Source organism: Aspergillus aculeatinus (assembly GCF_003184765.1).
Source record: "Aspergillus aculeatinus CBS 121060 unplaced genomic scaffold BO66scaffold_3, whole genome shotgun sequence".
In the NCBI taxonomy this organism is placed as follows: domain Eukaryota; kingdom Fungi; phylum Ascomycota; class Eurotiomycetes; order Eurotiales; family Aspergillaceae; genus Aspergillus; species Aspergillus aculeatinus.
The window spans coordinates 294365-319936 of record NW_020291472.1 but is presented as its reverse complement, the minus strand read 5'-3'; the positions used below and the strand labels follow the sequence as shown (position 1 = coordinate 319936).

Here is a 25572-nt window from a genome sequence, read left to right as displayed (position 1 = left end):
CAGATCGATTCAGCCGCCTCCCCAGAGACTGTTCTGTGCAACATTGCCGTCTGTTTTCCGATGCAGCAGAAATGATTCACTTCAATCGGTCGGGCCTCAGGTTGTTTTCTTTGCAGCCGTGAGCGGGGAACCTTACCAATTGGCTGACTCGAATGGGTCCATCTGCTTTCGATGTGCATGAGACTGGCCATGATCAACAATACCTTTGAACTATAACCATTGAGTACTCAAAACAGGTCGCAGAGTGGCCTGACCTTGGTAGTCAATCTGGACGCCTCTATTCTGTGTTTTCATCGCACACCGATATTGATGCTCTACCAATCAAACTTGCTGGGAACCTCCAGACTCAGATTGTTATCCACATAGACAAACCCAGTACGGCCGTGGTCTTGTTGGCGTTGTCATATTGTTTACTTTCGCCGATCCACAGCGGGTCAGAAACTGGTCGAGACCGAAGCGACTGGGCAACAGAAATAGATCACCCAGGCTTACGACGGTGCTTGGGTAGACATCACTGATAGTGGAGTGGGATAGAGGCATCCTCGAATTGTAGCCTCGGCCGGGCAACGGGGAAGTAAGAAAAGGGTACTGTCTGACTCAAAACAATGGTCTCGACACTGGACCTGGAAGATTAAGTTACAATAATGGACATGACATGAGATGAGCCCAATTTTACCGCTCAAAAAGAGTATAGAGGATGCAGGCATTGACGGAAATGGCATGCCGCTCTAAATTTGCCGTGTCGTCTTTGACCCCTCCGGGTGTCTGCAGACTCGACGTTAAACTACAATCTCTTTTAGGCGCATGAGCCATGAAGAAAAACAATGGACAGTCCAGTGGAGGCGCCAATCCACTCACCCCATCCCAGCCTGTGGCTTTTCTGCACTAATGCCGAGCCAACAAGAACGGAGCCGAAGCTAAGGTACTGCCAACTGTTGTTCTGCGCCAAGTCTCCGTATAGGCATCTCTGCACGATCCAGTCTCCGTCCCTGCGCACAACAGCTCGGTTTTATTGTCTCAGCCAGGTCTGGCCCTACTGCTTGGTAGATCCGATCAGGCAGGAGAGTACTCTGCGATCAGGGTTTGCTATGCCAACTTCCGCGACTCGGACAGAATTGATTGTTGTGATTGATTCACGGCGCAGATAACATAACTGAGCTTAAAGGTGCTTGGTAGTCACGCACCTGGCATGAGCTCTCGATTACTCTACCCCATGTCTGACTCCGATTCGATCCAAGTAGCAGTTGAAGACTTCCTCAAAAGTCGCTCATTGTGACCGAAGAACACCTAAGCGATGACCTTGCTATTCCTTGTCTACAGCTCACATCCTTCCTTGCAGACAAACAAAGAACATCCTTGTTCTGACCGTGCATGCGAGATCCCCAACAATGATATCTCCTGATCGCTGATCGGAGTCAAACAAAGGGTGTGGCCGTATCAATAGGTCAATTCTTAACTCTCATCGTTGTCAAGTCATACTGATGATGACCCAAGCTCCAGGGATTAAATGCATGACACAGAATCTCGGGCCACAACAATCCCACACCTGCAGCAATCTCTCCAGGTTCGGAGTTGTACTTGTCCTCTTACATGACAACAGCGACAGCATCATTCAGCAGATATATATATATCCGGAGCGCACCAGCCTCATAAGCTTAGAACAACGATTCGAAGACCTAGCCACCGAACCCAGACAGTCTAGATTCGAAAGAGGCCTCGCCCTGCCAGCCCAGTTCACGATCTAGCCCAGGTAATCGGTGGCGCAGAAACCACCGCGATCGTTTCTAGATCCCGGTTGCCAGCGATCAGCGGCAAATCAGGTTATATGTGCATGCATATATCTACATCGTATGCACGCTGTGCGTCCGGCAATCCACCCGAGGAATCAGATCTTGCCAGCTGGTTCCGGGACCGATTGATTAGGTCCAGCCATAAAGAGGTGGCGAGAAAGGAAGGCAAGAGGGGCTGTGGAGTTAGTGTGAGAGCACGCTGTATAGTCCACCCAACCCTATAAGTGCGAGAAAACCCTTGCTGATGCTTGTGTGAGTGATGAAGTCGTATGGAATAGGAGAGCCTGGATGGCACACGTAAAGCATGAACGGAGAGCCCTACAAGTCCGCGAGCCATTTCTCGTAGACGCGATATCAGCTTCCACGTCGCTCTTTCGTAGCAGTGGTGATATCGGTGATATCCAATGCCACTGGGAGTGCCTGGATTGGCATTCTCCATACTAAGCTTTACCCCGACCTCCAGCGAGCTGGGTTCTACGAGTTCTTGTTGGTGCTAGTGCTTACGCGAGAATGGGGACTGTGTCAGCTTACACTGAACTCTTTAACCAGAGGGATTGAGACAAGCCTATCCCATTGGCGATTTGCTACTAGCTAGTCCATTAATCAAGAAGTGCCTTGGAGAAAAGCCAGACTATCCCATTCCACTGGTTCACAGTTAGGACCGCACGTCTCCATCCTCAACGACCAAAGCGTATAGAATGATCCAACACAGAGCCTTAGCATAAGTATAAGCTCAAGCAATCGATCAATCAGCCAGCCTGCCACAAACAGCCTCCTCTCCATAGCTCACAGCCCATTTCTGCTGATGATAAAATCCGATGACCCCCTCTTTCTCCCCGTTCCATCAACCAAACATCGTAGCCTACGTACGTGGTGTGGGTGTCTACTACTGTCCATACATTCACCCACCACCGCAACAACACCCCCACGAGTCAAAAATATGCCTACCCCTACAATTCTCCTCATCCCCGGCTTCTGGGAAGGGCCGACCGTCTACACCCACCTCACCACCCTCCTCACCACCGCCGGCTACCCCGTGGAGACGGTCGCCCTCCCCAGCACCGGCACCGCTTCGCCCGGCAACCCGACCATGAAAGACGACATCGCCTCCCTCCGCGCCGCCATTTCACGGCTGGTCTCGCGCGGCGACTCCGTGGTGCTCGTCCTGCACTCGGCCGGCGGGTTCCTGGGCTGCGAGGCCATGCAGGGCCTTGATCGCGGGGCCCGCGGCGGCGAGGGCGGCTTCGTCGGGATCGTGTTCCTGGCGGCTGCGGTGTTTCCTGTGGGGTTGGAGCATAAGCCGTTGCCGTTTGCTTGGGTGGATGTTTGTCTCTCTTTTCCCTCCCTGCTCCTGGTGTCATCATTGAAGTGGAAGAGGGGGCAGGGGGATCTTGGGTTCAGGGAGTGGGGGAGTCTGGTTTGGGGATACATGTGCTAATGTGTATGAGTGGTTAGGGCGGCGCATCGTACTGTGCGAATCCCCAGACGCTGCTGTTCGGGGATCTGTCGGAGGAGGAGCAGAGGAAGTGGACGGGGGTGCTCAGGTCCCAGGCGGCGCAGGGCTGGGATGCCACGGTCGAGTATGCCGGGTGGCGGGATGTGCCCAGCGTGTATCTGGTGTGTGAGGCGGATCAGGCTTTGCCCGTGGGGTTGCAGGAGCAGTTGGCTGCTACGGCGGGCAGTCGGGTTGAGCGGTGCAGTGCGGGCCATGTGCCGCAGGTTGGCCAGCCGGAGAGGGTGGCTGAGGTGGTTTTGGGGGCGGTTGCCGAGTTTACGGAGTCGTGAGTTTGGGGGAGATGGTAAGGTGTGGTGGCTGCTATGGGCGTGGTTGGAGTGCGGTGTATATAGCATATAGCATATAGCATACAGTATAGGCCTGGCGTCTGCGTATGATGGTGCCAGGTGACGATGTCGTGTCAATACCAGATGGCTGTCTCGCCAGGATCCTATTCGTTATCAATCGGATCGACGCAACAAGGTGATATATAGATCATTAGACAAGTCATTGTTCTTTTCTATGGGGTTGGCCCAACAGAGATCCCTCCAAAGACTACTAGGTACCATTGCCGACATACACATTGGCTCATCAAGATCCCCAAGCATTATCATCTCCCTCATTGGTTCCCGCCGAGTTGCGCAACAGCCCGGCCCATCTCCTCGTCGTTGTAGATGCGGAATCCCTTCTCCTTGGTCACGCTGGCGAGCTGGACGTTCTTCGCGTCCAGCTTCTCCTCCATGACCTGCTTCAACGTCTTCAGAACCAGAGTCTCTGCCTCCGCCAACGTCAACGAGCGGTGGTATTCGTTCTGCAGCTCCGCCTGTGCACCCTCGCTGCCGGAGCCAATCGCCTTGGCATCGTATCTATAGAATGTACCCGACGGCTCAGCGTGGTATCTAATGAAGACAGAAAGATTAGTAAGCCAGACACACTCTTCAGCAGCCCGATGTTTCCAGCGCAAACGAGGGACGTACAGTTGAGGTCCATCCTCATCGATACCGGCGAGCAACAGAGCGACACCGAAGGGCCGGCTCATCACGCTCTCCTCGTCATCTCCCGTCTCTCCGAACCGCAGCGCCAGATCGCAGATCGCCTGGGTACAGCTCTCGACTCTGAGGGGTTCGGCGTAGTGGAAGGCGTGGTTCTGGCATTCGACGCGGGCGTGCTCGATCAGGGATCGGGCATCTGCCTGCAGACCGGACATGGCGCAGCCAATGTGCTGGTCGACTTCGACGATCTTCTCAACGGAGGAAGCCTCGAGGAGGCTGGAGGTGACGCGCTTCTCCACGCCCAGAATGACACCTTCCGAGGTCGCTACCTGGTTCTGTTGTCAGACGGGTCCATTCCATCGCAATGACTAATACGGGGAATCGCATGAAGGGACACGCTCGTGCCGTTGGCAGGCGTTGGAAAGTCGGGTCTGTCGCAGAAGGGGATGGCTGAACGTACACCGATCGCAGTGGAGCCCAATTTGATAGCTTCAAGAGAGTATTCGACCTGGAAGAGACGCCCCTCCGGAGAGAAGGTGCTGCGAAAGTGACGAGGTTAGGACTTCGAGCTTGTAGATCCAGTAGACCCGACAGGGAGGTGGCAGAGCTCGTACTTGATTCCACGGTCTGCGATGAGAAGCTGTTAGATGACCGCATCAGAGAGGAGGGTCTGACGGAGCTTACCATATTCCGATCGGGCGATGAACATGTTGGCTGCAGAGAGATATGAAAGAGATATGCGGGGTTAAAAGAGAAGACAGAGATAGATTGTGGTGAAAATTAGAGATAGAATGGGAAAGCGTGATAAGTTGTAGGGTGTAGGGATGGGGGGGGGGAGAAGATGTTGGCCAGCTGCTCTTGGGAAGCTCGGGGCGAAGCTGTTGCGGGCTACGCAAGTCCGGCGAGTGCCTGGCGGAGAAGGCGGTGGTTTCTGCCCCAGGCCACAACCAGGCATCTATCGATTGTTTGGAGCTTGTCGGATTGCGTACCAAACTTCCCCGACTCCCAGCTTCCCCCTCGACGTGTAATTGCGACCGTGTGCAATTCAATTTGTTCTCGCTTTTCGTGTCTCTTAGCTTCGCCAAGAGGAGAAGATCTCTCACTCTATTACAATTTCTCCCGCGAAACCAAACCAGCTCCCTTATGCTGCATGGTCCTCCCGATTGTTCTCACCCTGCGGGAGCATGTCCGTCAGTGACCGTCGCGCCAACTACATGAGCGCACCACGACCCCGCGTTGCCTCGAATCGCGTCGCTGATTCAGAAAGAGCTCCCATACGCAGCGGCGCCTCTCCATTGCAGTCAGAACCCGTCAGTCATTTTGTTGGCTCATCCAGCCCCAAACCCAGGATCCCCCGCGAACAACAACAGCAAATGGCCACCGACAGGCGGGCAGAGCGGATTCCGGGCATCGCGAAGGAAAAGTCTCACGGTCGAACAAGGCATGCAACGAAGGAATTGCCAGCTGGACATGGCAGAGGGCTTGAGCGCTCACGGTCGAAGCGAGTTAGCCATGTCGATGGTGGCAGTCCCAACGCTCGCAGGAGGGAGAAGCAGCCGACCGAGGGTCAGTCAATGTTCCCTCAACATGCTCGTTCGCAAGTTAAGATTTCTCTTCATATGCTAACTATGAACCACTTGCAGCTCCTTGGAACCCGCAAGCTTCTTTAGTGCCCCATTCCACCGCGCCGTTGGCCTCTCGTGTCTCGGTTCCCCCGCTGGCATCCGCATTGCCTCCATCCCTACAGCCTTCGCCATTTCGCGAGCTATCTCCGGACGCGCAGGAGAAGGCAATCTTGGAAGATCTTCTTTTCACTTTCATGGGATTTGAGGGCCAGTACATCCATTACCACAGCTCGTACGACCCATCGGTGGAAAAGGATAGGTTGACAGGCCCCGTCTTTCAGCTACCGGCTGGTCTAGACCCGACCTTGAAGGATCTCACCCTTTCGACGCTAAAAATCGCGACACATTATAGCGCATTGGAGTCATTTGTTGAAGTACAAAGTCGGGCGGAATACGGCCAAGTGAGCCATGCTATGTGTGCTACGATCCGGAAATTGTTAAAGGAGTTTCTAGTGCTGGTCGCGCAGCTTGAAGGTGAACTGCTGAGAAATCCCAACTTCACGTTGCATGTTCTTCACTTGCAGACCATGCCGACTAGCCAATGCTTGGCTCAATTATATTCATTCGGTCAGGACCTACTTCGGCGAAACGGGCTCTTGGACCAAGAACTCGACGAGACCATCGACGACTTTGACGACGTCGATAACATTCTGGAACAGTTGAGGGAAGGCGGAGACCTCGTTCCAGGTGCTATGTCTAGCAAGAAGATATGCAAAGGCGGCAATGTCCTCCGTCTTCTGACTGAGCGACTTGCAACATTCTCAGGTGATCCAACCACGAAGGCTCTTTTGGAAAGGTTGCTGCGAGACGGCAGCCGGCCTTACATGGCTATGCTCAACGAATGGCTGCATCACGGAGGGATTAAAGACCCACATGGTGAATTTCTGGTAAAAGAGCAGAAATGGATCAAGCGCGAAAAGCTCGAAGAAGACTACACCGACGAGTATTGGGACAAACGTTATACGATCCGCGACAATGAGGTGCCGCCACAGTTGGAGACGGTCAAAGACAAAGTCCTATTGGCAGGCAAGTACCTTAATGTCGTACGAGAATGCGGTGGCGTTGATGTCAGTAAAGAGGTCAGGGATGTGCCCAAGACGCTAGATGATCCTCGCTTTTTGGAAAATGTCAATGCGGCTTACACATATGCGAATGCCTCGTTATTGAACCTTCTCTTGACCAAGAACTCGTTGACGACCCGCTTCCGTTCTCTCAAGCATTACTTCTTCCTGGATCGCTCCGACTTCTTCTCCTACTTCCTCGAGCTTAGCGATTCTGAGCTGCGCAGGCCCGCCAAGGATGTCAACGAGAGCAAGCTTCAGTCGCTTCTCGACTTAGTCCTACGTCAGCCCGGAAGTATAGCCGCTCAGGACCCTTTCAAAGAAGACGTTAAGGTCCGTATGAATAAGGTCGGGCTCACGAAATGGCTGATGCAGGTCGTGAGCGTCTCCGGCATGAACCAAGATGATCCGGAGGCGGCACTCGAAAAATATCAAGCCCCTTCGACGCAAGGTGGAGAAAATGATACGAAGATCAATGGATTCGATGCGCTCGAGCTCGACTATCTGGTACCCTTCCCGTTGTCTCTCGTTATCAGTCGGAAGACAGTTTTACGGTATCAACTTGTCTTCCGGCACATCTTGTCATTGCGCCACGTTGAAACTATGCTCGGCGCATCTTGGCTGGAGCAAAGCAAGGCTGACGCCTGGCGACACAAATCCTCTGACCGACGATTGGAGACGTGGAAACGACGCGCGTGGACCCTGCGCTCGAAGATGCTGCTATTCATCCAACAGCTGCTCTACTTCTGCACGGCGGAGGTCATCGAGCCCAATTGGCAGATTCTGATGAACCGGGTGAATGGAACCGACGCAGATGGTTCGGAAGTCACCGTCAACGGTACCAAGCAGGCCAACCGTACGGTGGATGAACTGATGCAGGACCATGTGGATTTCTTGGATACTTGTCTCAAAGAGTGCATGCTGACCCAGGCCAAACTACTGAAGGTCAGTCGAGCTTACCCAGGCTGCCCCTCTCGCTTGCTCACAGACTACCTAGGTCCACCATCGACTGATGATAGGCTGCAATACGTTCGCTAGCTGGGCCGACGGCAATCTCAATCGCAACCTTGCCTTGGCCGATCCCGACTTGTCCAGGACAATGGGTCGTGAATACGATCCCACGCGAGTTGACAAGATTGACGAGTCGCTCAAACGCGTCGAGGACCATTTCAGCCGACATTTGCGGATCTTGATGGACAGGTGAGTATCAAAGTAAAAGAGATGTGGCGATTACTGACAACTGCTTGCAGCTTGAACTATTATGCCGCTACGGAAAGCGTTGTTCTTCTGAAGCTAGCACATTCTCTGAGTGCGATCAGCAAAGAATACTGAGCATTTTACGGGAAACATCTCTACCCCTCGCCTCGCCTTATGCTGTCTGCACTCGAGGCCAAAACTTGCGGACGGAAAGTCCAACTCCCACACAGGCTTGTCCTCCAACCTCGCATACAGTCTCGTGATCGAACACGCCAGTCAAAGGCCTCGCCAGCGCACCCGCAATTTGACGGGCAAAGCCAACCCGCCTCCTACAGCGTCGCTACCACTCATAACTCTACTGTGAAGATGTGCCAAAAACCGCAGATCTCGGTTCGACAACCCCTTCGAATCCCTGCGTATCGAATCCGCACATCACTGATCCGGCCACGCTAGACTGGACCTCATCTATCTGAGCCCCCCACTTCTCCTCCACCCCGACTTTTTCCTAAATCATCGATAAACCTTCGCGGCTCTTTTTACAATCCCTTCCCCCCCCCCCCCCGAATCCCGGAAGGTGTATATAGATTAACCAATCAGACGACCCGACCCCAACGACCATGCAATGATGCTAATTCCCCACGAGCTCCAGAGAAAAAAAATACCCAACCCCCATTTTTTTTTTTTTAGTTTAGCCTAGTTGCAATGCAACGAATTGAACCCAGCTCAGGAGATGATGAATTAAGATTATCGTGATCTTTCTACCCAGAAGTGGTAACTGATCATAGTGAGACTATGGTACTTGTACACGTGTATCCTTTTACAACTCCCGATGCGCGTGCCTTTTCCATGGTTCAGTCCCGGTATCATAGACACAACGTTTGCTGTCGGATCGGCGAAATCAGAGAAGAAGTAGTTCAAGGATACGTTTTCTCACTGCTCATGCAACAACATAAAGATCCACAAGACCCCATGGAGCGTCGGGTCTCTCTGGTGCTCTGGGAGTAGAACTTGGGAGCATCGGGTGGAAAACACGGCTCGGCCGGCTCAGCTCTCGGGTGGAGATGCCGGATTAGTGGTGGAGTTGGAACCGACAAGTTACATTTGGGAGGGTCGGGGTCACGGATGATTGTTGATTTTCTTGGGAGTGGGATTGTGGGTTAGGGGGATGGATCACTGAACAAATGCTGGGAAAGAAATGATTTTTTTTTCTTTCTTCACTGGCCAGCAGCCAGCATAATCCTCATCCGACCGAGACGCACAGGCGTATGCGTATACGTATACTGTGGTAGTTGTCATTAGTTACAGTAAATGGTATTTCCATTCTGGCCACTCGTGAGTTCTGTACGATAAGTCAGTTGGGCTTTGGCAGATTGAGACCGATACGAGACGACATGAACGGGGTGCCAAGCCGAGAACACAACACGAATCATTATCCAAGACTCTCACAGAACCACAAAGAAGGAGGAGAAGGTCGGGGGGAGAAAAATCGAAATCGAGAGGGAGGGTTCATTGCATCTTCCCAGTCCCCGTTGACTTAGCGGGTCCAGCTCCCCCTAAACTAAACTACCGAAGGGCGCGACGGGAAGGCCTCCAGCTTCCCGCGACTGAACCATGGTTCTGGGATCGCTATACTGTAGGTTATCTTGTCCCTTCGTCTCTACTTAGTTAGTCCGTACTACTTCCCTACTTACCTACTTACATACTACGTAGTCGTACCGACGACTTGGATGGCTCTAATTCCAACGCCGTCTGACAGTCCCTCTTGACGTGCATGAACTCGCTTCCCTGTCCGTGTGCAGGGGACGATTAACTTAGAGGACAGAACTTTAAGTTAACCCTCCTCTGTGTTTAGCGTAACCCTAATGAGCTATTTGGCACGGTCCATTTTCTTCACCCTTTCCCACAGCAATTGAGTCAAAGCCAAAGCCGACGCCGAGGTCGCTGCGCAGAGTCCTGTCTCAGGTGACCAGCTGTAGCGGAGTCAATGCTTCGTCATCGCTTTGTCCGCGGCCCGTCGTCATGAGTAGGACATCCCATTGTGGTCAATCGGGCCGTCGACCCTGAAGAGGCTGCGCCGATGTGGCCAGTCGCTGTTATTTGCAGCCGGCCTTATGCCGTTCATGGTAAGTTTGAAGAGTGCACGTTCATTGGAGGCCCCAGTCGAGTGTCTCTCATTGTGGATGTGTTGGAATTAAGCCACCCGCGCAGATGACGCTATTGGTCTATTCTTCATGGGTAGTCGCATGCCTGGAACTTCACAAAATCTTGACGTCGACCCGGCCACCTTAGGGGGCTTTCAGTCTCGTTTGTCGAGTGTTTCCAACACTGAGTGCTAATTTTCCATTGATTGATTGAGCAATCCAGGAAAGGAGCGGTGTAGATGTGAAAGCGGTGGATTGAAATCAAACAGAAGAACTCTGATCGAGAGAAAAAAAAATGTCCTCATGTCCTACTTGCGTTAATGATGTAAAGACACTACGAATACCCATATTTTAGTGGCCCCCGTAAAAGGAAAAAAGCGATTGACCCGGTGATCACTTACCGTGCCTGTGCTTCAGATCGAAATCTTCAGTCCCTCCTCCCAATCACCTTGGATGTAAGAACCTTCATGATTTCATGACCATCTGATCCCTGCTGTTATTCAAACGCGGAGCAAAGCCACCATCATGCTGGATATAGTGGCTGACCAAAAGTCCGCGCTACTGCGCCGAACCCCTCCTTGGCTGTGTGCATGTTATGCACCCAAACAACCCTGCGGTACCTCGTGCATGACACCAAGGCCGTCGATCCGGACTGCCTCCTTGGCTTCGAAGTTTTTCTGATTATCACTTTCCTCCGGTTACCGATTCTTTTTACTTTAGCCTTGGGTTTTCAATGACCCTGGAAAGCAAGACATGCAGCCACAAATACTGAAGGTGTCTCTTGTTGAAAGTCTCCGCAGAGATCGATCGCCTCAGTAGCTCGCTTGCATCGGATTTTAACGGAATAGCTCTTCTGTGTAGCCCTCACGCAGGCTGGTAAAATAGCACACCACGCCAACGCTCTGATTGTTCAGCTGCCACCTTGCTTCTCCTGGACCGATATGATGAATCGGCTCTGGAGGGGGCTGTTTGGCAAATGGCAGAAAGGTATTAACGCAGGAAACGGAGGATGATTCAGGAACCCGAGTAAACTGATCAGGCTCGGTAGTATTGGTGGTATTCTCAATCCGTGATTTGACAGGGTCATGACGGCCTGGATCCTTCGCTTGAACTTTGTACTAGAATACAAGCGAGCCACTGTGTGACCGTGCCGGTTGGCTTCCGGGCACTGAGCGATGGACAGGCCCCGAGAAATGGGCACGAGGAACGTTGCCAGACTGGCCGTCTGCTTCCAAGGGTGGTATCGGAAGTACTGGTGACCCCTCCAAGAAGGCTTTTCCCGGCCCCTCCCTTCCCCTTTCCATCTTACATAGTCGTGTAATCGTTTCAGCTCAAACTGTCAATTTTGCTATGCCATTGAGGCAAAGCGCCGAGGTCTCAGCCATCATTGAGCATTGACAATGTGTATTGCAGAAACGAACGGACGGTCTTCGTTCAGCATCCGACAGGCTGGATGGCGTTTTTCAGGCTTTCTCTGCCAATGATTTTGGTTCTGGTCCTCATCAGCACCAAGCCTGACGCTGGGTATCGGGCTGAACGGGCTTTCCCACCATCCGTACATTAGTACGGGCAATGGAGTCCCGCATCCCAATACTTCGCTCAGTTCACACATAAAAGGCAGGATACGCACTTTTCCGGCGGGTACAAGGAGATTTCCAACGCGTTATTTTCGGCTGCCACATCGATCACTTTCATCCAAATTCGAAACGCACTATATATGTCTCTTCTTTCTTGGGTCCCAGTGTACAAAGCCGTACTGGTTGACCGGGCCCACCCGTTGTCATCCCTTGTTGACCTGGGCCACTTCGGAGAATAAGACCTGCTCAAATCTGCCACAGGCTTGGAAATATCAAAATGACGCACGTAACCTGGTACCACATTCGTGAGTGATGCATCAGGAGCTAATCCTTATTTGTCTTCAAGGAGTCCCGACTCGCAGACAGAGGACCTGGATGCCAAGTTTCTTCAGCTCATCACAGTCCATGATCGCGATTTCCAGAGATATTCCATCGAACACAAAATCTATTTTCAGCCGGTGGACGATGTATAATCAGGAACCTCCGCCGCAAATCCGTGCGTCACTGACCTCGAAAATCCTAGGATGAAGTGGAACGTCTCGAACTTCAACACCAAATCTTCAATAAGGCATTTGACGACCGGCTCATCTTCCCACCCCTGCCGAGCGACAACCCCGAAAGGATTCTCGATTGCGGCCACGGTACAGGAGCTTGGGCGGTCGAAGTAGCGGAGCAATATCCACAATGCGAGGTCGGGCCACATACATCACCTTCGACACTCAGTTTCGCTAACCACTGTGTGAAGGTCATTGGGGTCGACATATCGCCCCAGATGAGCCCTGATTATGCTCCGGACAATCTATGGTTTCAGGTACGACTCCTAACCCTGGGTCTGGAGAAAAGTCATTCGGCATACCAGTCGATGAGAACGCTTCTTCCGTCTAATGAGTTTTTTTTTTTTTTTGGCTTGCTTACCAGATACCTTCCCATGGCGTTTGCGTCAGAAAATGCTGATGGAAGGCGTTGTAGGTCGACGATCTGAATCGCCCCTTTACCTTTCCGTCGAATCATTTCGATCTCGTTCATTCGAGGATGCAAGCGACAGGCATTGACCGAGCCAGATGGCTGTCTTATATTTGGGATATCAAGAGGTCTGGCATGTGGCGAAACGGTCATGGAATCGTTGATTTCTTTTTTGACGCCATAAGCTGACTTATGTGAGAAAACTAGAGTTCTGAAGCCGGGTGGCTGGGTCCAGATGGTGGAGATGTACTTCAATGTGCAATCAGACAATGGGTCCCTCACCGAGGATCATGCGTTGAGACAATGGAGCACCAAGTTCATGCAGTCGTTGAATGATACAAAGGACCTTCGTGTAGGAACGCGCTTGAGAGACCTTATGGTGGCAGCAGGACTGGACCAGGTGGACGCAAAAATGATCCCTCTTCCTCTCTCTGGGTGGTCCAGTGGTAAATCTTCCAATGCATGAGAATTGTATATCATGGAACTGATACCAGACTAGATCCAAGAGCACGGGACATAGGTGCAGCCAACCTCGAATGTACCAAACAGCTGCTATCAGCATTGGCGTTGTATCCGATGACTCAACGTCTGAGAATGCCTTATGACGAGTTTCAGCGAATGATTTCCAGAGCACAGGAAGAAGCAGGAAGACCGGGCCTGAAAGCCTACTTTCCACTGTAAGTAGCTCGTTTCCACTGCGCTGTCAGTTGGGCGCTGACGACTTAGGTATGTTTGTATTGGGAGAAAGCCTCGGTAGACATTCGGGGCTTCAGCCGTGACGTTTGTCAATGATTCTGCTCTGGTCCGGAGCTGGTCTCAAACCGCTTGTTGTACTCGACTTTCCATGGACGGACTGGTCATGAGGGGCGAGCCTTCGCTGTTCGCTCAGACAAATTGATACTGGTTCTAGATAAGCAGTTGAATTGAAGACTCGAAATTGAATCCGCCCGTGCTTTTATCTCCTAATTTGAGTTGGGGGCTGGTCGTGGGGTCTTGAAATAATCGCGAGCGAGCACCACGTCGATCTCTTTTGGCGCAGGTAAAGAGCCAACTATCTATCATAGGTATTGGCTTATGACAGGGGACAGCTCTTACAAGGCCTTTGTGAGTCTGTGGTGTAGCGTGCTGATCGAATACAGTTACACGCTCATACGACGGGCTTCGTTGAATACACAGTCGAATGGCCTTTCTTGTTCAACTCGACTCGAAGAAAACGAAAGCAGTGTGCATAAAGTCTGCCAATGCGAGATGATCTCGGTTTTCTGCGACCATGCTGGCCATAATTGAGCGAAGGGTCTGTGACAAGTATGTGCTGGCAAAACCACCAGCTTGCAAGATTGCACGAAGTCCCCGAAGATAGAAGGACATCGATGACGCACTATCTTGAAGTGCGCCATGGGAGTCCGCAGAAACGGCGCACCTGATTTGAATCATATTGATTCTTAATACGAAAGAATGACAATGGGATTGCAACCGAGATAAGGGAGAAGTTCAGGCAAGGGAGGAAGCAAAGTCAGCGAGGGAAAAGGGAAGGTTCGAGGACTGTCCACGATTTGGCGCTTCGGGTCTGGAACTTGGAACCAGACACACGGGATCGCCTCGCTGGTTGAGGAGTCGAAATGTGCACTTAACCAAACATCTCCCACGACGTTGACAGGTCTATTTTCTCGTCTGCATACCCCGCGACCCACAATGTCATTGATGCGATTAGTCGATCAAGATGCTGACTGAGTGTTCAAGCTCGTTCTCAGGCAAGTTACGAATGGCTGATCAGGGCTCGCTCCCTCCCTTAACCACAGCCTAGCAACAATAGTTTCCACGAAGAACAGGAAGGCTAGGTGAACTCTCCAGCCTGCTGATTCACTCCTGATAATACTCGTGCATCCAGAGCTCAGATCCAAGCAAGACCTTACACCAATCGATCGAATTGTGTCAACTATTCTTGTGACTCAATCTCACAAGTTTCTTCGTGCCTACGTACAATATATACCGTGCGTGATCGAAGCTGCGAAGCTGCCTGAGCATTATTGGGCGGCTCAATGCACTTTAAATCGCGGCCAAGGAACCAATTATTCGCGCGAGTCATTGCGTCGGGTCTATGAGGCCGTTATCGGTTTCTTTTGTTCCAATAAGTTTCGCTCGGCTCCGGTACTCCTGAACTGCAACGTCAAAACACACAATTGATAGAATGGATGCAGTAGAAGCCTTGCATACTGAGCAGTGCAGCTCCAATGGATGTCATGAAATAGCTTCGACGGGAATATGATACATCAGGGATGGAGATGCGCTCACTGTGCAAAAGGGGAAGTTCTTGTCTGCGCACAGAGTCAAAATTGATACAATTTCTGCACCCCATACCGTACATACGTAGTGTGGCAACGTAACAAAGTCGAATATGGTAGACGAGCTGATTGATGTTCACAAATATTGAGCCTCGATCGATCGCTCTAGGCGCTCCGGAGCCACTATTTTGATGCCTTGTGTTGGCCTGGGGTTTCTGGCCACCAGCACTACCTAAACCGGTAAGTGCCCGCGGGGCGGAAGCGCCTCAGAAAAAGTTGGCCGCCAATTCGATCATCAATCATTCTTTGCATCGAATTGCAGATCCATCCAGAGTCTTCCTCCCTGTTTGTCGCAAATAGGACTCAACATGCCCTCCACATACAAGAGAGATAAGCCGTGGGATACGGATGATATCGACAAATGGAAGGTTGGTGCAATGATTCCATACCAAAAAAAGAAAAAAGAAAAAGATTTTTCGAGATGTACTGGCGACAAAAACACATGCTAACCTTGCAAATCTGCGACCAGGTCGAACCTTTCAACGCCGAAGACAATGTCGCCGGTAGTTTCGCCGAGGAATCCTCGTTTGCGACTCTGTTCCCCAAGTACCGCGAACAGTATCTCAAGGAGGCCTGGCCCCTCGTGACGAGATCCCTGGAGAAATATGGCATTGCTTGTACCCTCGATTTGGTCGAGGGTAGCATGACGGTCAAGACGACGCGGAAGACCTTTGATCCTGCTGCCATTCTCAAGGCGCGCGATTTGATCAAGCTTCTGTCGAGAAGTGTCCCAGTGCAACAGGTAGGAAATGTCCCTTGTCGCCGACGCTACATCCAAAAAGAAACTTCTCGCTGATTGACATTATCCTCCAGGCCCTGAAGATTCTCGACGACGAAGTCGCATGCGACGTTATCAAGATCCGCAACCAAGTCCGTAACAAGGAGCGCTTCGTCAAGCGCCGCCAACGTATCCTCGGACCCGGCGGCTCCACCCTCAAGGCGCTCGAGCTCCTCACCGGCACCTACATCCTGGTGCAGGGTAACACGGTCGCCGCGATGGGACCCTACAAGGGGCTGAAGGAAGTGCGCAAGGTCATCAACGACTGCATGGCCAACATCCACCCGATCTACCACATCAAGGAGCTCATGATCAAGCGCGAGCTGGCCAAGGATCCCTCGTTGGCGGAAGAGTCGTGGGACCGGTTCCTGCCCAACTTCAAGAAGCGCACCCTGTCGAAGCGTCGCATGCCGTTCAAGGTCACGGACAAGACGAAGAAGGTGTACACGCCTTTCCCCCCGGCTCCGGAGAAGAGCAAGGTGGATCTGCAGATCGAGTCCGGCGAGTACTTCCTCTCCAAGGAGGCCAAGGACCGGGCGCAGAAGGAGGAGATCATGGAGAGACAGCGGGTGAAGCGGGAGGAGAAGATGAAGGAGCGCGAGAAGGCGTTCGTGGCGCCCGAGGAGCTCGAGGCGGCCGAGAAGGCCAAGAAGGAGAAGAAGGAGAAGAAGGAGAAGAAGAAGCGGAAGCGCGAGTCAGAGGCTGCGGAGTTGGAGGCGGATGCCGACGCCTCGGACCGGAAGGAAAAGAAAAAGAAGAAGAAGAGCAAGTCGAAGGAGGAGACGTCGGATGGAGAGGCTTAATCTGGCCTGTCGTCTCGTGGGGTTTTTTGTGCCGGGTGGTTCTTTTCTTCTTGTTGTCAGGGGATTCCCCCTTCGTGTGTGTGTGGGCTTTCGTTAATATGGCGCTTAGGCATAGCATGGGCTGGAGTTAATTATATGTTTCTTGACTCCCTTCTATCTTTTGTGAGCCAGGAGGGAAGAGATATCAAAAGCTTGAATTGAATGGATTGGTTACAGTGGACTGTATCCGTATCGAAGGTTAGGTCTGTCACGTACGGAGGTGGCGTCACAGACCCTGAATTCCCATTTGAGTGAGCTTGACCAGACGCTACTGCTATACTCGACATTACTCTCCCACCTGACATAACATACATATACCATACTATCCCGTAAACTCCTTGCCCAAAATCCACCCCCACTCCCAAATCCCTCGGCCCCCCCATCTTTCCCAGCAGAAAACAATCACCCATCCAAATCCCGTACATAAGTCACCCCCGTGGCCGGATCCTCGTACTCGCGATGCACGCGCCTCGACCCATCCGCCCGCTCCTCCACCTCCCGCAACTGATACCCGCCCCCGGCCGTCGACGTCTCCAGCCGCCGGCGACGCGACACCATTGGATCCTCCCTCGGCGCGGAGTCCTGGACGGAGACATGGTCCGCGAGGCGGTGCTCGTCGGCCTCGTCTGCTGGCATGGCGGCGCTGCGGACGGCGCGGGCGCCGTAGTCGGTTGTGGCGTCGTCGTCGTCCGGGGCGGCGGTGGTGTTGTAGGCGGTGGCGTCGTCTTCGGCGTCCATGGCGGCTATGAGGTTGTAGATGGGGCTTGTTTCGGTCATTCTGTAGTGTTTTCTCTTACTCTTGTGGGGGTTGGTTTGTTTTGGGGTTGGGGGTGTTGTTGGTGTAGGTTGGTGACGTTTCGGGTCGGGAGTGATATATAGTAGCTGGTGCGGGATCACAAAGGAAATTAGGCGTGAGGTTGCAATTTATTGCTGTATAAATCACTGGATCATTCAGTAGGGGATATTGTTGAGTTCACGCTTGCTAGGTTCAGTATACTATTTGTAGGAGGAGCTGTACCTGGGTCTGTCGAGCAAGCAGCTTCACGTCATGTTGCCACCCACCATCGGTTCATCTTGATGTAATCGTTCTTGGAACTTATTGATTGGCTGTTACTCCATGAAATACTCAAGTATTTGCTACCACTAAATAACTCGAGATAAGGAGTTTGATTTGCTCGATGTCAGAGACCGAGGGGTTGAATGCTTATATGTCTCGTAGTTGAAAAGCATTGAGCTTGTCAGTTCGCGGCGGAGCCAGTCTGAACAAGGCTTGTTGTACTACTATGGATGGGTCTCTATACTACGAGTAACGCCACGACCACCATCTGCTAAGGACGATTTAGAGTGACTGTTTTATAGCACGTATAATCAATAACAGCTATTATCGTCTACTGACTCATCAATATATCCACGGCAAGCGCGGGCCTTCTGCGAGGGCAACAGTAGCACAACCTGACAGCTAGTATAGGAGAGGCACTTCCTCACCTAGTTCGTCCAGCAAGTAGTGGATAATTGAAGCGAGACAGTAGGCCGGTTCTTTCATCCGGAGAATGCGGGGTCTATTGACTTGGACACCATGCTCTGGATCAGCGAGGAATGTCAGCAACTCATTTGACAAGTTTACGGTCCAATGTGTGGCAGACCTCTGTCAACCAAACCATTGGCTATTGTATCCATTCGTGGATATCGAAAACAAACAATCACGTACTCATCGCTAGACCTGAATCCCATCTTCCTCCAACATAATAGCCCGATCCACGACCAGAGACCGACACAAAAAACCGACTTGCATTATTTACATTCCTCCCGAAATGCAATTTTATGCCACAACAACATCCAAAGAATGGTCCAGACACACCCCCAAGCAAGTATTTAGCAAGGAGGCCCCTTCGACACAGCCCAACACACCCTCCCTCTCTTCCTCTCTGCCCGTTGTTTCTGAATCCTGTCGTCAAGGTCTTATGCAATAGCACCACCATGTGCCCCCACCGACTCCTACACATTCCAAGACAGCTCACCACCCACCACCACAGACAACCAGACCAGAAATCACCGGCCGCCCGACAGCCATGAGGGTCAGCTCGCCCTTCAAATCCTCGCCCAGCAAGGCGAAACAGTCCCGCTTTAAGGATGAGGACGGCTGCTTTACGCATCGTCTCCCGGAGACACCACCAAACCCGGTACGGAACTACTATATCATGGATACAGGTTGCAGCTCACTGCGCAACTTCGCTATTTAACAAACATCTACTCTTCTTGGACAAGACATCTCACCGTTCCCTGACAAGAAGACACTAACCCGTAAGGTAACTCAGCCCCCGGGTCGCAAACGATTCAGCCCCATCAAGACCAGAACGTCCAAGAAACAGCTCGCCCAGCAACAACACCCCCTGTGTCCCACCCCAGCGGCAGCAGCAATCACACAACCCCGATCCCGAAAGAGCAGCAGCTCGTACAGAAGACCCCTCCTAAGTCACCAACAGTCGCGGACGGCGTCCAGTTCCACGACCCACCACCATAGGATCTACCTACCGGAGAGCATTTCATTTACTCACCAGCGGCAAAACACGCTGTGCGCTGAGGATGAGGACGAGGACGATGACGATGAAGAACAAGCAGAAGAGGAGCCGTCGCCGTGCGTAGAGATTGTCTCCCGCAAGGCCACGGCCAAAAAGCTCGGGCTGGCGTCGCGGGTGAGGCGGCGGCTGCAGTTTGCGACGGCGGCGTCGGCGATGAGTAGTCCAAAGGGGTGGATGGCGCCAAACAAGAGGAAGAAGAAAGATGGGAAAGAGTCGATGCGTAAAGGGTTTCAGAGGTTGGGCACGGCGGAGGGGTCGCCGGAGGATGTGTTTCGAGATTATCTGAGGGAAGGGTTGGTTTGTGGGTCGTGAGGTTGGTGCGTTTGTAGTTTAGAGGTTGTGGGTTGATGATGTGTATACTATGGTAGGAAGTGTATTGATAGATAAAGAACGATGTATGAGTATGATGTCCAGTATTTTTAGTCGGAGTACGAATACTTTCTAGAGCAGGGAAGCAGAGCCCCAGCAACGCTTGACCGTACTGTCTGCTCGACTCCAGCTCTCGTTGATCCGTTGATTCACATCCACCGTGCCAAGGAAATCATGGTGGAGCCCGTTGCAAGTAATGTGCTTCATTTTTCCACCGTCCATGTCGTACAGTGCCCACACGGTGACCATGATTACATCTCCGGCTTGTGCCTTGTACCCGTGGACAGCGCGGTCTGTGGCCTGCAAGTAGCGAAAATATGTCTCCATCACGAAGAAAATGTGCCCTTGGTCAACCATGACCAGTATGGGGACGACGGTCTCCTCCGCGGTGGCTTGAAGTACAGCATAGTGATTCATGATGCCTTCGGACCCCACGAGGGTTCCCACCTCCGGGTCGGGAATTACAAGACGGACATCTGGATGGTAAAACGAGTGTTGTTTCTGGTAGTCTTTGGCATTGAAGGCTCGAATGTGCTCAAGAAACTGTCTGAGCGATAGAGATGCCATGATTCAGTCTGAAGGTGCGATTCGGGAGAGTATAAATGGCAAAGAAGATCTGTTAAGAGTTATGCTGCCCCTTAGTTGCTGGTGAGAGTTGATCCTGGATCATCTTTATACTCAGGGGCCAAGTTGGTGCCTGTTCTTTCGTACGTATATTGATTGCGTGGACGACGCGGGGTTCGCCTCGGTTTGTGGTGTTGCATTGTACGTCGGCTCCATGATCATGGATGTCCCCCCCCCCCCACCTGCCGGAACCAACAAGTGAGGGCAGAAGATGATCATCCCGACCAACGAACATGGGAACCCCCACAGATGCCGAGTTCAGTCCATTCGGATAAGGTCTTTCTTTTAAGCTGCGAGCATCGGAAGGAGTGCCTTCGCGCGGGAGTGCCAGTCTGAGAGAGTTAGAGATACATCATGGCCTTGTGTGTTCATGCTTGGAGTAGGGAAGAGATGACAGCACCCACTGCTTCTCCATGAAGTCCATGCCACTGGTCAGTTCGTGAGGAAGTTTCAAGCTTGGCGTTGTTGCTGGCATCGCGCAATCAATGTCAGGTCCCTAGGATAATTAGTAACTTCTCATGTAGTTACTCTAGGTTAGGCGAAGGCTCTAGGCTTTATTGGAATCTAGGCTTTGATTCTCGGATCCTTGTGCCGTGTCTGCGCCAGTGTAGTCAGTGTAGTCAGTGTAGTCAGTGTAGTCAGTATAGTTGGGAAGAAAAAGACGGCGGCACGGAAAGGAGCCGAGTGAGAAGCTGAGGCAGCCGCGGGCGTATTCGAGTACGATGATCGACCACATCGCACGTTCCCTTCATCCTCCAGGATGGATGCATGGACGGATCCACACTGAACCACCTCTGCACACGAGCGGACAAATAGCATGGGACCAATTCAATATAACTAAAGATGGCCAGACCCGCTTTTCTCCTACTTATCCTAACGATCAGGTACCACCTACCTCCCTACCTACAGTGACTTACTTGCCTACTGTTGAAACCTCGTCTAATAGACCTCACACTCTAGGACCTTCTTCGTTGTGTCCAATTATCGAGCCTCGATTCATGATATTCCAGTCCACATCGTCCACATCCAAAAGTCAAATTTCTACTCCGACACCAAAATAACCAATGTCGGGGTCGAGGATCTCCAACCGCCGCACATCCAATTTGCCCTGCTAGGTAATCCCCGCGCCTATCGTCGAGTTCTATCGAAACTTTGGAACAAATTTAGGCTTTGCAGGCAGCAAATCTACCAGCGCCTGTCAGTCTTTTATCCGATCTACCATAGCCCATCTGTCGTGCTCCAACCAGCGACCAATCGCTGACTCGCCATTGCAACGGTATAGATCCAGATTGGATAGAGACCTTCAACGTATTGGGCGTATCGAGTGGATCCAGTCCTAGACAGGGTCCACGGTAGCTTTGAAGCTTTTGCACCCGAGTCTGACACCCTATCGACGGGCTGCTGGCGATGGAATCGGTGAACGACGCATGATTGGCACGCCCAGGCTACCAAGAAAGCTTGAGATCGGTGCTCGAGGAAGAGGTGTCAGCCCGAAGTATCCTCTTATTTAAACCTCGTCGCTCCCCCTCGTTTTGTCAAATGTCGGTCACTCAGCCAGTCAACAATGGCTTTCATCATCGAGCAGCTGGAAAGCTACCATCTGCTGCAAGGCGCAGTCGTGGCCCTTCTCTTGGCCTTTGTGCTGAGATTTTCTCAGGAGTCCACTGAAAGCTTTCCTTACAAAAACATTCCTCTGATTGGGAAAAGCAGATGGGAGCTCTCGAACAGCAAGGCTAAGCAGCGATTCGTGACATCTGCTAAGGAGCTCTTCGCGGAGGGGTTCAGCCAGGTTCGTGCATTGTTCTGCCCAGGGCAAATAGGGTAGAGTTCTCACAGGTGCCTTGTACCATGCGCTAATAGGGACTCGATATAGGGCAGAAAGGTCTTTCAACTGGTCGCAGCCTCCGATCCAACCCTCGTGCTCCACCCCAGCCTTGTGGATGAGGTCAAGAACCACCCGCATCTCAGCTTCGACGAAGCGAACAAGAAGGTAGTTTCTACCCTTATGGTATAGCATTGGCCGAGCCGATCTAAGTCATATCCGAGCAGTTCTTTTTTGGATCTAGAATTCCCGGCTTCGAGGTCTTCGAGAAGATAGAGCCGATTCAGATAGATGTGATCAACAAGCGTCTTACCCATTCTCTCGGTAAGTGACGCTCCAAGTCGGCATGCGGCACCGCTAGAAGATACTCAGGTCAACTCGTGACTCCTTTATCGAAGGAAACTAGCGCCGTGCTACGAGAAAAGCTTCCCAAAAGTGATGGTATGTGCTCCCCCTCTCAGACGGACTGCTCAACACTGACCATGGTGGCACACAGCATGGACTCCGGTCCGCTTCGCTATGGACATACCATACATCGTTGCACGGTTATCTACCCTCGTGTTTCTGGGTGAGAAAATCTGTCGTGACGAACAGTGGCTGAATGTCTCCGTCAACTTCACCATCGACGCCTTCGTGGGTGCGCGCGATCTTCGAGCTTGGCCATCGATTCTTCAACCGTTAGTGCACTGGTTCATACCCACCGTCCAGGGGGTGCGCAAACATGTGAAGATTGGGTCCGCGATCGTCAACAAAGAGATCGAAAGGCGAAGACTCATTCGAGAGGGGCGGCTCCCCGCAGAGAACCCGCCTCGAAGCCACGAGGATACACTGGACTGGTTTCATGAGCTTGCAGACGGACGTCCGTTGAACGTGGCGCAGGCGCAAATGGGCCTCACTATGGCCGCCATCCACACGACGTCCAACCTCCTGACCAACGTGATGTACGACCTGACGGCCTACCCCGAATACATCCAGATACTCCGCGACGAGATCCAGACGGTCATTACCGAAGACGGCGGCTCTCTGAAGAAGACCAGCCTCACGAAGATGAAGAAAATGGACAGCGTGCTGAAGGAAAGTCAGCGGATGAACGCCGCCGGAATTGGTAAATAGCCAAACACCACCACCCCTACCAATTATACCCATCATGCTAACCATAACATCCACCAGCCTTTCTCAACCGCCTCGCCACGAAAGAGGTCTCCCTTTCCGACGGCACGCGCATCCCCAAGGGCGCAAGCATGCTCGTCTCCGCCCACATCTTCGAGGACGCGTCCATCTACACCTCCCCGGATGTCTACGACGGCCTGCGCTTCTACAAGCGGCGAAAATCCCCCGGCAACGAGCACCGGTTCCAGTTCGTGACGACGAGCGCGGAGCACTACGCCTTCGGTCACGGGATGCACGCGTGTCCCGGACGGTTCTTCGCGGCGAACGAGATCAAGATCCTGCTCGTGCATCTGCTGATGCGCTACGACTGGAAGTTCGAGGATCGGACTGAGCGACCGCCGAACTTCATGCATGGGACGGAGTCGATCTGCGACCCGACCGTCCGGTTGTTGTTCAGGTCTCGGGAGCCGGAGGTGGATTTGTCGAGGTTGGAGTAGAGCTTAGGGAATGTTTGTTGTGTTTGAGGTTGATTAGAACAGAAACGATATCATTTGGTACTGTACTGTACATCAAAGACAACAAGCATGTCTCTTCTCTTTGGGTTGCTCTGCAGGACTGCAGTAGCAGGCCGGCACAAACCGTTCACATATAACACCATTATGACGCAAGTTCATACATACTCAAGAGGAGAAGTGAAACCCACCTGAAGCAAGGGATAGTTAGCGGACCATCAAGCAGGATCCAGTAAATCAATGCGGCGAACTTCCCCTTCGCCTCCACCCTTTCCCCCCCCGACGCAACAAGAATCCGCTTGTAACTTCGGGGGCGGTATAACTTATGACGTGGGTAAACAAGAGCAAAAGGGAGAAATAATCACTCATATTGCGCGTGTCCCGGGATAAATGTGATGAGATCAGCGTACAGGACTCCCTCCACGGGACTGGCGTGCAGATGCTACATACTTTGACTCCGTCGGACCCGAGAATGCGGGCACACTGGGGATTACATCCATAGCATAGGCGATTCGATTTTGCTGAAACATATACTTGATGAGGGAAGGTGGGGGCTTGCTGGAGAGGTTTAGTTTTTGAGTACTGAGGCTTCTGTGGGATGCGTGCATGATTAGGATAGCGAAGCAGTTGGCCCGTGGGTTGTTTTCCTCTGGATGTCGGATGGGGATGATCTAGGTTGTGGTGGGTGGTATTTGGTTCGATGTATGCACTCGCATGTACAGTACTGTACATGTCCTGTCCTGGGCTGGACTGGACTTAGGGTGATAAACTAAGCACACAGGAGGTGGGTAGATTACACTCCGGTACAGGTTGTCGTAGTCACGGAGATAGGGTATAATGGTCGATTGCCAGGGGTTGACGGGGATGGCATTGCGATGTGTTGGTTTTGGAGAATCAACATTTAGTGTAGGACTTGTTGACATGTGTGTGATATGCACATACACGATCCTTGGGATCACCTGTCAAGGGTTGACTGCTTAAGGTTAGGGTACAGAGTACTGGGCGTAGGTATCTAGTATCGAGCGTTGTCTACAGTAAAATAGCACATACTCGACTACTCAGTGCATGCAGAAGAGACGAGGGCTGATAAGCTTAATGGATCAACGGTGGAGGCAGGAGTATCCGGTCATCGCCAGGGATTTAGATGGAGTTTTCGTGCTTGTGTTTGTATACTCTCTTCTGTCTGCCTAGTACCTAGAATGGGTAGTATGCGGCGTTCTATGCGTTCTATGATGATTTACGGGAAGGAGAGTCAGTCAATAGATCTAAAGAAGAGCCAAGCTCAACCAGATCCCGACAACGACAACTTCTGGTAACTGTTGTTCGATCCATGGGGAGCAGTGTTCGGGTTAGATCTGAACCCGACCCAGATTCGCACTGCTCTTGGTTCCTGAAAGTCTGCTTTGATTCTATGAGTCGATCGGGTTGGGGACGTCCCCACTTCCACCTATTTAGTATGTAGTCCGTTCATAACTTCATACCTTCACATCGATTTCTATGCCACTTAGCGTGGTGGATTTCATAGTAGCGGTGTCTAAGAATAGTCTTCCGTAGACTCTCTGGTGGACTCTCTTCCTTGTTCCTGAACCGAGGTGCCCCAGCCCCAGCCACCTGCTTTTTTACCCAGTTTCTATTTTGGTGTCTAAACAAGTTGGAGCTTGAGAATCAAGTACTCGGGATGTTGAAGAGGTGTGAATGCTAACTAACTTACCCAGTAGTTAATCTCTTAGTCAGGGACCGAACCCTGCCGGTA

General features: G+C 52.0%; 10 protein-coding genes across 10 annotated transcripts; 7 read left to right on the top strand and 3 right to left on the bottom strand.

Annotated features, from left to right (window-relative positions):
* The first annotated feature begins 2564 nt into the window (after nucleotides 1-2564).
* On the top strand, nucleotides 2565-3681 carry BO66DRAFT_387992 (alpha/beta hydrolase). Its single transcript, XM_025646443.1, has 2 exons — nucleotides 2565-3114; nucleotides 3246-3681. Exons 1-2 carry the CDS (start codon nucleotides 2731-2733, stop codon nucleotides 3573-3575), a joined length of 714 nt encoding a protein of 237 aa, XP_025508339.1. The 5' UTR covers nucleotides 2565-2730; the 3' UTR covers nucleotides 3576-3681.
* Nucleotides 3682-3797: 116 nt separating this feature from the next.
* pup2 (proteasome core particle subunit alpha 5) lies at nucleotides 3798-5085 on the bottom strand. Its single transcript, XM_025646442.1, has 5 exons — nucleotides 4962-5085; nucleotides 4892-4904; nucleotides 4738-4816; nucleotides 4263-4606; nucleotides 3798-4184 (listed from the first exon to the last, which is right to left on the bottom strand). Exons 1-5 carry the CDS (start codon nucleotides 4984-4986, stop codon nucleotides 3905-3907), a joined length of 741 nt encoding a protein of 246 aa, XP_025508338.1. The 5' UTR covers nucleotides 4987-5085; the 3' UTR covers nucleotides 3798-3904.
* A 219-nt stretch (nucleotides 5086-5304) lies between these two features.
* On the top strand, nucleotides 5305-8658 carry BO66DRAFT_340236 (gamma-tubulin-complex subunit SPC97). The gene is made up of 5 exons (XM_025644403.1): nucleotides 5305-5843; nucleotides 5921-5979; nucleotides 6061-7908; nucleotides 7961-8163; nucleotides 8214-8658. The coding sequence occupies exons 1-5, from the start codon at nucleotides 5462-5464 to the stop codon at nucleotides 8293-8295; spliced, it is 2574 nt and encodes an 857-aa protein (XP_025508337.1). The 5' UTR covers nucleotides 5305-5461; the 3' UTR covers nucleotides 8296-8658.
* A 3376-nt stretch (nucleotides 8659-12034) lies between these two features.
* BO66DRAFT_109079 (class I SAM-dependent methyltransferase) lies at nucleotides 12035-13789 on the top strand. The gene is made up of 7 exons (XM_025641810.1): nucleotides 12035-12160; nucleotides 12225-12345; nucleotides 12402-12689; nucleotides 12848-12969; nucleotides 13049-13287; nucleotides 13341-13518; nucleotides 13568-13789. The coding sequence occupies exons 1-7, from the start codon at nucleotides 12156-12158 to the stop codon at nucleotides 13596-13598; spliced, it is 984 nt and encodes a 327-aa protein (XP_025508336.1). The 5' UTR covers nucleotides 12035-12155; the 3' UTR covers nucleotides 13599-13789.
* A 1645-nt stretch (nucleotides 13790-15434) lies between these two features.
* BO66DRAFT_425507 (KRR1 small subunit processome component) lies at nucleotides 15435-16972 on the top strand. The gene is made up of 3 exons (XM_025650233.1): nucleotides 15435-15551; nucleotides 15653-15925; nucleotides 15997-16972. The coding sequence occupies exons 1-3, from the start codon at nucleotides 15492-15494 to the stop codon at nucleotides 16762-16764; spliced, it is 1101 nt and encodes a 366-aa protein (XP_025508335.1). The 5' UTR covers nucleotides 15435-15491; the 3' UTR covers nucleotides 16765-16972.
* A 233-nt stretch (nucleotides 16973-17205) lies between these two features.
* BO66DRAFT_467798 (uncharacterized protein) lies at nucleotides 17206-17996 on the bottom strand (the record flags this gene model as incomplete). The annotated part of the gene is made up of 1 exon (XM_025652600.1): nucleotides 17206-17996. The coding sequence occupies exon 1, from the start codon at nucleotides 17578-17580 to the stop codon at nucleotides 17206-17208; it is 375 nt and encodes a 124-aa protein (XP_025508334.1). The 5' UTR covers nucleotides 17581-17996.
* An 876-nt stretch (nucleotides 17997-18872) lies between these two features.
* On the top strand, nucleotides 18873-19694 carry BO66DRAFT_397762 (uncharacterized protein; the record flags this gene model as incomplete). The annotated part of the gene is made up of 2 exons (XM_025648616.1): nucleotides 18873-19011; nucleotides 19069-19694. 2 exons carry the CDS (start codon nucleotides 18873-18875, stop codon nucleotides 19692-19694), a joined length of 765 nt encoding a protein of 254 aa, XP_025508333.1.
* A 111-nt stretch (nucleotides 19695-19805) lies between these two features.
* Nucleotides 19806-20554, bottom strand: BO66DRAFT_387981 (nuclear transport factor 2 family protein). The gene has a single exon (XM_025646441.1). The coding sequence runs from the start codon at nucleotides 20316-20318 to the stop codon at nucleotides 19824-19826; it is 495 nt and encodes a 164-aa protein (XP_025508332.1). The 5' UTR covers nucleotides 20319-20554; the 3' UTR covers nucleotides 19806-19823.
* A 551-nt stretch (nucleotides 20555-21105) lies between these two features.
* Nucleotides 21106-21788, top strand: BO66DRAFT_108960 (uncharacterized protein). The gene is made up of 2 exons (XM_025641809.1): nucleotides 21106-21259; nucleotides 21336-21788. The coding sequence occupies exons 1-2, from the start codon at nucleotides 21219-21221 to the stop codon at nucleotides 21634-21636; spliced, it is 342 nt and encodes a 113-aa protein (XP_025508331.1). The 5' UTR covers nucleotides 21106-21218; the 3' UTR covers nucleotides 21637-21788.
* Nucleotides 21473-23836, top strand: BO66DRAFT_364726 (cytochrome P450). Its single transcript, XM_025645181.1, has 6 exons — nucleotides 21473-22164; nucleotides 22249-22365; nucleotides 22425-22521; nucleotides 22570-22638; nucleotides 22694-23302; nucleotides 23368-23836. The coding sequence occupies exons 1-6, from the start codon at nucleotides 21940-21942 to the stop codon at nucleotides 23802-23804; spliced, it is 1554 nt and encodes a 517-aa protein (XP_025508330.1). The 5' UTR covers nucleotides 21473-21939; the 3' UTR covers nucleotides 23805-23836.
* The last annotated feature ends 1736 nt before the right edge of the window (nucleotides 23837-25572 follow it).

Bases quoted from the DNA above. Each gene is read 5' to 3' on its own strand.
- BO66DRAFT_387992 (XM_025646443.1), top strand. From the start codon at position 2,731: ATGCCTACCCCTACAATTCTCCTCATCCCCGGCTTCTGGGAAGGGCCG. The intron at 3,115-3,245 runs GTTTGTCTCTCT...ATGAGTGGTTAG, and splicing joins TGCCGTTTGCTTGGGTGGAT to GGCGGCGCATCGTACTGTGC.
- pup2 (XM_025646442.1), bottom strand. From the start codon at position 4,986: ATGTTCATCGCCCGATCGGAATATG. The intron at 4,607-4,737 runs GTACGTTCAGCC...CAACAGAACCAG, and splicing joins TGGGCTCCACTGCGATCGGT to GTAGCGACCTCGGAAGGTGT. The intron at 4,185-4,262 runs GTACGTCCCTCG...TGTCTTCATTAG, and splicing joins GATGAGGATGGACCTCAACT to ATACCACGCTGAGCCGTCGG.
- BO66DRAFT_340236 (XM_025644403.1), top strand. From the start codon at position 5,462: ATGTCCGTCAGTGACCGTCGCGCCAACTACATGAGCGCACCACGACCC. The intron at 5,980-6,060 runs GTCTCGGTTCCC...CCGGACGCGCAG, and splicing joins CCGCGCCGTTGGCCTCTCGT to GAGAAGGCAATCTTGGAAGA. The intron at 8,164-8,213 runs GTGAGTATCAAA...AACTGCTTGCAG, and splicing joins TTGCGGATCTTGATGGACAG to CTTGAACTATTATGCCGCTA.
- BO66DRAFT_109079 (XM_025641810.1), top strand. The intron at 12,346-12,401 runs GTATAATCAGGA...CGAAAATCCTAG, and splicing joins ATTTTCAGCCGGTGGACGAT to GATGAAGTGGAACGTCTCGA. The intron at 13,288-13,340 runs GTAAATCTTCCA...ATACCAGACTAG, and splicing joins TCTCTCTGGGTGGTCCAGTG to ATCCAAGAGCACGGGACATA.
- BO66DRAFT_425507 (XM_025650233.1), top strand. From the start codon at position 15,492: ATGCCCTCCACATACAAGAGAGATAAGCCGTGGGATACGGATGATATC. The intron at 15,552-15,652 runs GTTGGTGCAATG...ATCTGCGACCAG, and splicing joins ATGATATCGACAAATGGAAG to GTCGAACCTTTCAACGCCGA. The intron at 15,926-15,996 runs GTAGGAAATGTC...ATTATCCTCCAG, and splicing joins GAAGTGTCCCAGTGCAACAG to GCCCTGAAGATTCTCGACGA.
- BO66DRAFT_387981 (XM_025646441.1), bottom strand. From the start codon at position 20,318: ATGGCATCTCTATCGCTCAGACAGTTTCTTGAGCACATTCGAGCCTTC.
- BO66DRAFT_108960 (XM_025641809.1), top strand. From the start codon at position 21,219: ATGGCCAGACCCGCTTTTCTCCTACTTATCCTAACGATCAG. The intron at 21,260-21,335 runs GTACCACCTACC...CTCACACTCTAG, and splicing joins CTACTTATCCTAACGATCAG to GACCTTCTTCGTTGTGTCCA.
- BO66DRAFT_364726 (XM_025645181.1), top strand. From the start codon at position 21,940: ATGGCTTTCATCATCGAGCAGCTGGAAAGCTACCATCTGCTGCAAGGC. The intron at 22,366-22,424 runs GTAGTTTCTACC...ATATCCGAGCAG, and splicing joins TCGACGAAGCGAACAAGAAG to TTCTTTTTTGGATCTAGAAT. The intron at 23,303-23,367 runs GTAAATAGCCAA...AACATCCACCAG, and splicing joins GATGAACGCCGCCGGAATTG to CCTTTCTCAACCGCCTCGCC.